Source organism: Egretta garzetta, unplaced genomic scaffold, assembly GCF_000687185.1.
Source record: "Egretta garzetta isolate BGI_Z169 unplaced genomic scaffold, ASM68718v1 scaffold687, whole genome shotgun sequence".
Taxonomy (NCBI): domain Eukaryota; kingdom Metazoa; phylum Chordata; class Aves; order Pelecaniformes; family Ardeidae; genus Egretta; species Egretta garzetta.
Genome location: NW_009260396.1, coordinates 162,309 through 173,338, shown reverse-complemented (window position 1 = coordinate 173,338; position 11,030 = coordinate 162,309). Strand labels below are relative to the sequence as shown.

Sequence of the window (11,030 nt, the reverse complement as noted above, 5' to 3'; positions counted from 1 at the left end):
GGTGCTGGTGAGGCCGCACCTCGAATACTGTGTTCAGTTTTGGGCCCCTCACTACAAGAAAGATGTTGCATTGCTGGAACATGTCCAGAGGAGAGCAACCAAGCTGGTGAGGGGTCTGGAGCACAAGTCATACGAGGAGCGGCTGAGGGAACTGGGGTTGTTTAGTCTGGAGAAGAGGAGGCTGAGGGGAGACCTGATCGCCCTCTACAGCTACCTGAGAGGAGGCTGTAGGGAGGTGGGGGTCGGCCTCTGCTCCCTGGTAACAGATGATAGGACGAGGGGGAATGGTTTGAAGCTGCGCCAGGGCAGATTTAGGCTAGATATTAGGAAAAACTTCTTCTCTGAAAGGGTTGTCAGGCTCTGGAATGGGCTGCCCAGGGAGGTGGTAGAGTCCTCATCCCTGGAGGTATTTAAAAGAAGGTTAGATGAAGTGCTTGGGGACATGGTTTAGTGGTGGGATGGCAGGGTTAGGTTAAAGGTTGGACTCGATGATCTCAAAGGTCTTTTCCAACCAAAGTGATTCTATGATTCTAAATTCGAAGAAGGATTAGAGAATAACTGCACAGCGTGCTGAGTGAGAGGTGTTAAAATTCCAGATTAAGAGACCTCCTAATGGCAGGCTGCCAGCAGGCCAGCGGCTTTCTGTAGCCACGCTCTGTTCTTTCCTCTTCCCCAGACACCTGTACCCATGGCCGTCTTCTAGGTCACTACTTTTTTGCGCTCGGTCTGGTCCGGTGTAACGGCTCTTGGGGCTGCTGACCGGGGCTGGATGCCTGCCCGAGAGCAGCATCTCGGCTTTGTTGCCTCGGAGCTGCAGGCCCCGAAAGCCAAGGCCTCCCCAGCTGCCTTTTTTGACCGGTACTGAATGTAAACCAGCTAGATCTTTGGTGAGAGGAATTACTCTGCAAAAATAAAACAAGAAATTAATAACGTTCATTTCAGCACATCATCTTCTGTGTACAAGTACAATGTCATTCTGGGAAGCTTCTCTGGCTCCTCTTTGTTACACCTTCACATTTAGTGGTGTCTTCAAAATTGTGCTTTTTATTTTTTTTTCTGTTTAAGCAAACAGAAATTTACTGGGAAAAAGAAAAATCTGTTGGTTAAGTTTTCTCATCCTGCTTTCTTGCCCTGCCTGAACAGCGTCTTTGAGCAAACTGGTATTGCTGAAAAGATTGTACCTTTTCCCTCCCCCATAATTCAAACTCTGCTCTGCCTTGTGAGCAATATCATAATAAAATGCAATAGCATTTTGCTAAATCTAGAGATTTCTTTTTCCTGTGTAAGGCTTAGTTTTAGCTTGGAAAAGAAGAGTCGGTTTGTTGTTTAAATCACTTAAAATGAGGCAACTGGCTTGGTGGACAAGGGGAGAGCAGTGGATGTTGCTTATCAGAGGGAAATGATCACTGTGTATGAACACCTGATGGGAGGGTTTAAAGAAGATGGAGCCAGGCTCTTCTCAGCTGTATCTAGCAAAGGGACAAAAAGCAATGGGCACAAACTGAAATGCAAGAAATTCCATTTAAACATAAGGGGGGAAACCAAATGCAGTGACGATGGAGCAAATTGTCCAGACTGTGGGCTTTCCTCCTTGGAGGTGCTCGGACCTGGAAAGGGCAATGTCCAGAGTGACCTGCTGTAGTGTTGAGCAAGGGATGGACTACGTGATCTCCAGAGGTCCCTGCGGACCTGAGAGCCTGTCATTCTGTGAAATGCAAAAGCCGAGCAGTTCTGTGCAGATCTCTCAATTTCTAGTTGTAAAGCTTAATTGTAAGTTTTACAAATCACTTAATTCTTGCTTAGACAAGGGTTTCTCTTGCAATGCTGCTTGCTGAGGTTTAGCAAGCGGAGCATAGCGCAACGTGATAAATGCTGTCAGGTTGCTTATAGCTCTCCTGCGAGTATACTTTGCGTAGTTATTGATGGAGGGATGCAGGTAGATAAAGATCATCACTGAAATCTAGGAAATAGCGCAGAAAATCGCATGTATTGATCTTAGAGTATCGATTCCTTTTTTTGGTGACCTTTGTCAGGTCCACGGGAGACTGCAGTTATGAGCAACATTAGCCTGGTATTCAAAGCCCTCAATTTTATTGCGGTTTACAAGAAATGTTAGGCAATATTAAGTCTGCCTTAGCACTGGCATCCTGTCAGTGTGAGTTAATTAATTTTATCCCCTTATGCAACTTTTGATAAGTGTTGTCGTTTTCTGTGCTAGTGGGAGTTATTTGCATTGACATATGATATTCTTGGGGCGAGGGAAGCATTCTGCCCCTCTACTCTGCTCTGGTGAGGCCTCACCTAGAGTACTGCGTCCAGCTCTGGAGCCCTCAGCACAAGGAGGACATGGACCTGTTGGAGCGGGGCCAGAGGAGGGCTACTAAAATGATCCGAGGGCTGGAGCCCCTCTGCTATGAGGCCAGGCTGGGAGAGTTGGGGATGTTCAGCCTGGAGAAGAGAAGGCTGCGGGGAGACCTGATTGCGGCCTTTCAGTACCTAAAGGGGGCCTATAGGAAAGATGGGGAAAATCTTTTTAATAGGGCCAGCTGTGACAGGACAAGGGGGGATGGCTTTAAACTGAAGCAGTGTAGGGTTAGACTGGATCTAAGGAAGAAATTCTTTACAATGAGGGTGGTAAAACACTGGAACAGGTTGCCCAGAGAGGGGGTGGAGGCCCCATCCCTGGGAACATTCAAGGCCAGGTTGGACGGGGCTGTGAGCAACCTGATGTGGTTCAAGGTGTCCCTGCTCCCTGCAGGGGGGTTGGGCTGGGTGACCTCTAGGGGTCCCTTCCCACCCAAACCATTCTATGATTCTATGAAAAATTGCCTTGAGTGTCAGAGCGAACTAGCAAACTTTGTATTGTATAAGGTTTGATCACATTTATCTCCAACAATTACCAGAATCTTAACTTGAAATAAAAGGAAGCCTAACCAGTAAGACTTAACCTGTTAGCACAGATGTTTTATAATTTGATACGTAACAGGAAAACGTGGACTTGAGAGGCCTGTTACACCTCAGTGCGTTTCTGTGACTAGAGAAAGATGGAGAGAAAAGTTACAGCACCTAAGGCTAGTATCTAGTTGTGGGTTTATGCAGTTTTCTTACTGAGGTTAATTCATGTTTTTGGATTTCAGTTCTGTATTTGATAGGAAAAGCACATCCTTCAGAAATGGACAAGATTTACACGGAGCCTGACATGGAAATGTAAGTTGAAACCTTTTAAGCATTTTGTTGTGGTATAAATAGTCTTTTACAGGCAAAACTTAATCCCTGTGTGCGCTTCATCATCTCTTGAATGAAATGTGTTTTACATTGTGAAGAAGTTGTTGTTTGTTAGAAGAAGGGAATTTGTTTGATCATGTGTAGGAAAGCTCTGAGGAAGTTTCATAGCAGTGGACTGTCCAGAGGCCATGGGGGTTGGAGGGCAATCTGCTGAATTTTCCAAAGCATGTTTTTGGGAAGGGGTGCTGGAATGAATGATCTATTCCAAGCAAGCTTGTTTATTTAATTTCATACTTGTAAAAATAATGGAGAAATCAATTTATTAACCTTAAAAATTGGCAGGTACTGTTCAAGAAATCCATCTTGGTTCAAGTTTATGCCCTAATACCCGTTTCCCTTTTTCCCCCCTCAGTGATAATACAGAGCACATCAGAGGGAAGCGACTGTCCTCTGTGAGTACCTTAAGGCATTTCTCAAAAGAAAACCATGTGAGTGAGTGAAGGAAGGAAAGGGAAGCTGTAAAGAGGAACTTGGTTTCCTCATCACAGTTGAAGAAAAGCATTCCAAAAGCAACAGAAGAGCCTATTAGATTGACGTGATTGACTGAGGCACTGGTGGCTCTTACAAACCCTCTCCAGCCAAGTAATCGGTTCTTGCTGTTGGAGCTGATCTTTTCAATTGTTATATTTTCTTCTAGATTTTAAAGGCTCCGCGAAATCCTCTTGATGATCTGGGAAATGGGAATGAATTGACACAGGTAGGTCTATTAAGTCCTTCCTTGCCAATGCTCTTAACATCTTCAGCTTGCTCCTCAACTTGTCGCTGATTAAACTGTGTCACTAGACTAACGCAGGTGTGAAAACCCTCATAATAACCACTTAGGAGGATAAGGTTTGGAGTACTAAATATTAGAAGAAATCCATCGAGTTTTTCTTCTGTTTTACATCAGAATATTTCTTCTATGAAGAAAAGAGGAATAAACAGAGGTTGGTAGGCCTAACTCGTTCCTGCTGTAATCCATTTGACTTGACGTTTGATCCACCAGTGTACAAACTGGTATAGCCATCAAGATGGTGTTACCTCTGGAAAAAAAACCCTGGCCTGCCAAGTTATTTGAAGTAAAAGCTAAAAAATAAACATTTTCTTCCAGAAATACAGAGTGTTTCATGTTTATAGCGTGTGTTGTTTCTTAGCAGTTGTAGCTATAGGCCTGTTCGGTTTGGGTTTCTTTTTAAATGCCGTTTCTACCTAGGGTATGGTGGGTTCTGTGGACTAACGTTCTAGTTACATCATATATTTATATGATTTACCTGTTGCTGATTACAGAGCTTGAATGCTCATTTTTAGCATATAAGGCTTTCGATGAAAACGCTTCTAATGCTTACTTTGGAATATGAAATATGAGCCTGAAATATTTATGCACAACACATCTATTTCAAAACTGGGTTGAGTATGAAGAACGGCTCACAGTCTTTGTTTAAACTGTAATACCTATTAACAATGATGGACAGCACTGCTAATGAGCAATATAAGACTATCATATAGGGTAGTGTGGCATCATTCATACCTGCTTGTGTTGCTGACATGATTTAAAAAAAAAAAAAAAATTAAGTATTTTGCAGGCTTTGTTTGTACAGGTAGTGCCTGGTACATTAATACTTTGTGTTCCACTGCCCTGAGACTGAGCTGTTCAGTTAAGGAAGCTTATTGCAGACAACTGCACAGCAGTGGTATGATGAATTAGCTTTCCAGTATATGTAATATTGCATCATTAGGTACCTTGTCATATCGTGCTAGTATGATCATGCTGTCAGTGACACCATTTAAACATTTCTATAGCAAGGTGGTTACTTTGATTCTTTTATGAGTCCTTCCCTTTCTCCCATAAAGACAAACCCTTCTTTTTTTTTCCCATTCTTGTAACAGAAAACTAAAGAAGAAAAGTCCCACAACTCTATTGCTAAGCAACGACATATATTTTCCCTCATACACCAGGCAATGCCAGACAAAAATCCTTTTAACTGGTATTCTGCTTCCTGTGTTTGAAACCAGGCAGTCCTCACAAAGGGACCTTTAGATCCTGCTTCTTATGAGATGGGTTATCTTTATGTCAGGAGAAGTGGGAAAACTATAAAGTACTTTAAGGATGTTGATAAGTATTTGTTGTACTTGTTGGGCTCATATTATTTGGGGGGGTGAGGGTGTTTGGTTTGTGTTTCATGAACCGCTATGTTTTTTGTGGCTTATGGGATAAGAACAATTCTCTGTACATCAAAGTGCTGTGTTCTTTATTGTCAGGATATCAATACAGAAAAACGTAGGAAAAACTCTCGCCGTGTCAGCTTTGCGAACACCATAAAGTAAGTTGGATCTGAAGGATGCAGATCTACACCCTTCATTTAAACATAAAAGGCAGGCTATAGGTAATAATCTGGTACCCCCTAAAATGGCTGTTTGCGTACGTTTGTGAGCATTCAGTGAAGGCAAACTGGTGACTGTTGTTATATTGAGTTGATTTTGAGCCCTAAGAGAGCTGTTACTCACTTTCTCTTCCGAGCTAGAAAAAAAAAAAAAAACCAACAGTTCAGTGAATTTAATGTAGTTAGGATTTTTTGTTTCCCATTACATTTTTTAGTGATTTCCATCTTAAGTATGATAATGGCATCTTCCCTCTGGAAAATATGGTTGGGTTCAGTAAGCTTCTGGATTTTGATATCTTATTTCAGAACATACCATGTGGAAAAGATGGAAATTAGGATTGATCTGGGTTGTTTGGATTTTTTACTTTTTCTTTTCTTTGCTTCAAAACAGATGGTCTTGTGTTTTTCAAAAACTGGTTTGTTTTGGTTTTTTCTTAGCTGCAGAGTCTTCCAGCGAGATCTTAAGAATAATACGTCAGAGAAAGAAAGTACAGGTAAAACTCCTTTCTCTTCTCCTGATAGGATTTGCAGACTATTAGCAACAAGATTTTAGCCTGAATTTAAGAAGTCAGGCTGCCAGGCACAGGTAAGGAACAACATGGTCAGCTGTTTGTCATGGCCTGGCTGGAAACCCATTAGTTACTGGTATTGTGGACCTTCTGGCTCAGAAAAGGAATTGTTTTCTTAGACAAAATGCACCTAGAACAAAATCTGCCTTGGGGATTTAGATCAAAAGAATGCTGAGCAGAATGTCTTGTTCACTCTGTCAAAGATTACCTAGGAGGAATCTGAAAAGCTAATGCATTTGCAAGTGCTTCGCTTCTCCAGGCTTTTGCCACAATGAGGCGGCACATCAAGAGTGGGAACTTCAGAACATTCTCTTCTGTGCAGTTTGCTCTTGTCTCTGAATGTTTTGATCATGCTTTTCACATTGTAATGTCTGGGTTTCTCACTATTTTTAGAGCATGCAGCAGACAAAAGGAACGATGTCCTGCTTAATCAGTAAGTTTGAAAAAAAAAATTCCCTTGACTATAGAGTCCTATCCCCAAAATACATTTTGTATTTATTTAGATATAAAATTGTTCAGTGCTTTTGATTGGTGAAAGAAGAAAGAATATAGCTGTGTTGGTCACACAGAAAGGTAGCAGTTTCTGAAGAATTGAACAATTCTGGCTTGAAACTGCTTCCTTCCAAAGCCGATTGCTTGGGAATGTTTTCCAGGAAAGACCAACCAGATTCCATATCTGATAGACATAGTCTTCGATATTTATTGCTATAACTTTTTCCCCCGGAGGTAGACAAAGCGTTAGTCTGGCCTCAAAAAATCTTGTCTAGATAAAACACAACGATGGGATTTTTGAAACCAAAATGATCTGGTAAGTAAAATAAGATTTAGACAGCTTCCATGTGTGAAGGGGAATTTCTTACATTTTAAACATACAGCAAGGAAACAGCTTATGTACAACTGTGCTTAACTCATGCTTTTAAAGGTATCGACACAACATAGTAACATATGTGTGTGTATGTACATATATATACATATATAAAAAAAAAAAACAAAACAAACCAAACATCAGTACTCTAGCTAAGGTTTCTCGGTCTTGAAAGAGCAATCAGTAAAGCAGTGGAGAGCAGAAGGCATTAAAAGTTAAATGGAAAACCGCATAAGCTGGTCGTTGCATCTGGCTTTTTGTTTGAGAGAGATATGATTTGCGGCTTTAGCAATACAGCTTCAGTTTCCCAAAGAGAAAGGAGTAACTAAAAGTGGAAGGTCTGAGTTAAAAATAAACAATTTTTGCTCCTTTTTTTTTTTTTTAACTTGTCACCAAGGAATGAAAATGTATGTTGAATAATGGCTTGTGGCATGCTAAAATGAGAGAATCTCATGAAAAAATAAGACTGCAACTCAAATTAGAATGTATTGAGGCATATAAGTAGTGTCTGGTGTCTGCTGCCCATTACCCATATGAGCTATGCAACAGAATTCTCTGCCTTTTCGGTACATTGCTGAAGCCTTCTGTTTTGAAATCTTCTAACAAACTGTTTACCTAATCCACCTTTTCTAGAAATGAAGAACCAGAAGCTGTTCCGTGTGAGATCACTGGTGAGTTCGGAAATAGATTTGGTAACAAAATTACTACCTTTATTCAAAACTATTGATTCTGTTTGCATAGTTTTAACATGCCTAGAACAACCTGCCCACCCAAGACAACTGTTGCATGAATGGGCTTTGTCCCATGAAGCTGTTTACAAGCACTGTGTTGTAGATCTATGGGTGGATCTTGGACATGCTGAAGGGAGTGCTGAAAGTATTTTTCAGGATATATTTGGTTTTAATTGTACTTACTCCGTGGTATTTGTAAAACGAGTGCATAGATCTTCAGCTCAGTGGATAAAATAATAAGAAAATAGTGCAACAAATGGAGTATTTCCTTTTCTTTCAACAGGGATGAACACTTTGCTTCATGCCCCTATCCAGGCGTTGGTGCAGCAGACTGAGGTATATGAAGGCTTTTACTTTTTTGGTGCTGAAAATATCCATGTCCAAAATATATTCCAATAATTTGTGTAGTAAAGATGAAAAATGTAACTCGGCTGCCTAAAAAAGAAATCCCTGTATTCACATAAAATTCTTCTGAAAGCTAATCTTCTGTATTTTGAAGTATTTGCCTAATCTGATAGGCATTATACTGCAGTATTGATAGCTCTGCCTTCTCAAACAGCTTGCCAGTTTTTCAGTTCCTGAGCTAGTTCCTCCATTCTTTTGAATTCTTATCTAAGAATATGCAAAGGAGCTTATGTTTCAGATAGGCCTGGTTATGTATTTTTTTCTCCTGTATTACTCCCTGCTTGTGTACTTTTTTTCTTCTATGGGCAGAATAGATATGCACAAATGTACTCTCTGTTCCTGCTGTTAAAAAGCTTTAGACAAACTGCAATGATTAGCATGAAAACGTAACTGAATTTCTTCAGCTGAGTCAAGTAATAACACAAAATTCTTAGCTAAGACCTTCGCAGGTATGATTGCACAGCAATCCTGAAGTGTGTTACGCTTCCGTGATGATGTTATGGCACCGTGCTGTTAAACAAAGCAATTGTCGAAACAGGCTCCCTTACTGCAGCAGCTTCTGACTTTTGAGTTTAAAAATATCACTTAAAAACATATGTTAGCTCTTGTTAAAAACCAAACCAAACAAACAAAAAAACCAAAACCCCAATTAAAATCTAGTGTAGATGAGAAGTTGTATACCATGAAGCTGTAAAGGTCAGATTGAAACCCTGTCTCTCATTGTTTTGGGCAATGGATATAGAATCATCGAATGTTTTGGGTTGGAAGGGACCCCTAGAGGTCACCCAGCCCATCCCCCCCGCAGGAGCAGGGACACCTTGAACCAGATCAGGCTGCTCACAGCCCTGTCCAACCTGGCCTGGAATGCTTCCAGGGATGGGGCCTCCACCCCCTCTCTGGGCAACATGTTCCAGTGTTTCACCACCCTCATTGTAAAGAATTTCTTCCTTAGATCTAGTCTAAACCTACCCTGGTTTAGTTTAAAACCATTACCCCTTGTCTTGTCACTGCTGGCCCTACTAAAAAGATTTTCCCCATCTTTCCTATGGGCCCCCTTTAGGTATTGAAAGGCCGTAATCAGGTCTCCCTGCAGCCTTCTCTTCTCCAGGCTGAACAACCCCAACTCCCTCAGCCTGTCCTCATAGGAGAGGTGCTCCAGCCCCCGGATCATTTTTGTGGCCCTCCTCTGGCCCCGCTCCAACAGGTCCATGTCCTTCTTGTGTTGAGGGCTCCAGAGCTGGACGCAGTACTCTAGGTGAGGTCTCACCAGAGCGGAGCAGAGGGGCAGAATCCCCTCCCTCGACGCTGGCCACGCTTCTCCTGATGCAGCCCAGGGTAGGGTTGGCTTCTGGGCTGCCAGTGCCGGCTCATGTCCAGCTTTTCATCCCCCAGCACCCCCAAGTCCCTCTCGGCAGGTTGTGCTGCTTCTAGTATATAATATTTCTTGCGTTTATAAAGTGGCATATGTAACTTGAAGTAAACATGAAGCTGTTCTTAATCAATATATTCATTATATTTGATAAAATATAGTATTATGTCTTGTTACTGGCCAATTTTTTCCTAACAGCTTTAAAACTCTAAGTCCTCTCTATTAAAGAGACTAAAATCTCCCTAGTCAGTGGTGGAAAAGTCTTTTAAAACTTCCAACTTGGGGCTGCTGCCCTGGGGCATGTGCGTGATAAGCTGGGCAAGGTTGTTACCTGCAGTTATGGGGCTGGGGGGAGGCAGAAACCGCACTGTAGGGCCATAGAAAATATGGATCCATAAGACTCAGTAACTGATCCCTGCTTACCAAGGTACATCTAGACATGAATACTTTGCCCAACAGTAAAACTGAGACACATTCTTTCAAAAAAAGCCATTTAAATGTGATATACTCTAATAATTAACTCCTCACCCTTTCCTTGAATGTGTTATTGCTTATCATGAGGACTGAAATCAATATTATTTTTTTTTCTTTCACAAAAAAAGATGTAAAGATAGAGCTATAACTTTAGGACTGCATTAGTTGACTTTTGTTTTAAATAGAATAAACCATTATATCATTTGTTTTAAGTGTCAATAACTGTAATTTCTTCCTTTTTTTTTTTTTTCAGTGGTACGATGCAGACAACGCCATTCAAAGAACAAACAGGCAAGACACCACCCTCATCTTTTCAGACGAAAATCAAATGGATATGACAGCTAGTCACACTGCAGTGATTACATGTAACCTGAAAAACGATCAAGCTGACAAAACTGAGAAAATAGATATCACGTCATTTCTGGCCTCATTAAATTCGAATAACGGGAAGGAAGAAACGAGCAAAGAATTTAATTTTTTCTCCAGCTCTACAAATAATTCATGCCCATCTTTTGAGCAGAAGGAAGATGCTACTACTGTAAAAAAAATAAATTTCAATGAATTCTTGATGAGCTTGAAGTCAAACGAAAAGGCGCTCAATCCTGTTGAGGGACCTGAAAAAGAGAATGTTTTTTTTATCCCTCCACAAGTCTCAGAAGACATGCCACAGTCGTCAGTGGAATTTGGATATTCCCACGAACCACAGGACACCTTCAACATAACAGAAGTCTTTAGAGGGCAAGATGATGGAATGGAAATGACAAAATGCCAGGCATCCGATGTGAAATCTGCGTTTCCTGGTATTTGTGAAGCTCCACAGGAGCAATTACTGCGTGCGGATGTTACGGAGGCATTTGCAGATGACGGAATGGATATGACAACTAGTCACACTGCAAAAATGTCTTTTCCCTTCTCCAGTGTCGGGAATCAAAGCCTAAATTTCAGCAAGGATTTCCCATCCACAAAGTTAGA

At 41.3% G+C, this 11,030-nt stretch overlaps 1 protein-coding gene across 1 annotated transcript in view; it reads left to right on the top strand.

The window, feature by feature from the left end:
- KNL1 (kinetochore scaffold 1) overlaps window positions 1–11,030 on the top strand; it is a 30,446-nt gene that overhangs the window by 1,684 nt on the left and 17,732 nt on the right. Inside the window, 10 exon segments of the mRNA XM_035898529.1 lie at window positions 3,138–3,207; window positions 3,638–3,677; window positions 3,923–3,982; window positions 5,524–5,585; window positions 6,084–6,139; window positions 6,608–6,647; window positions 7,713–7,750; window positions 8,094–8,146; window positions 10,312–11,027; window positions 11,029–11,030. The exon segment at window positions 11,029–11,030 is cut by the window's right edge and continues 2,942 nt beyond it. Of these exon segments, the coding sequence (XP_035754422.1) occupies window positions 3,173–3,207; window positions 3,638–3,677; window positions 3,923–3,982; window positions 5,524–5,585; window positions 6,084–6,139; window positions 6,608–6,647; window positions 7,713–7,750; window positions 8,094–8,146; window positions 10,312–11,027; window positions 11,029–11,030 (1,102 nt within the window). The 5' untranslated portion in view covers window positions 3,138–3,172.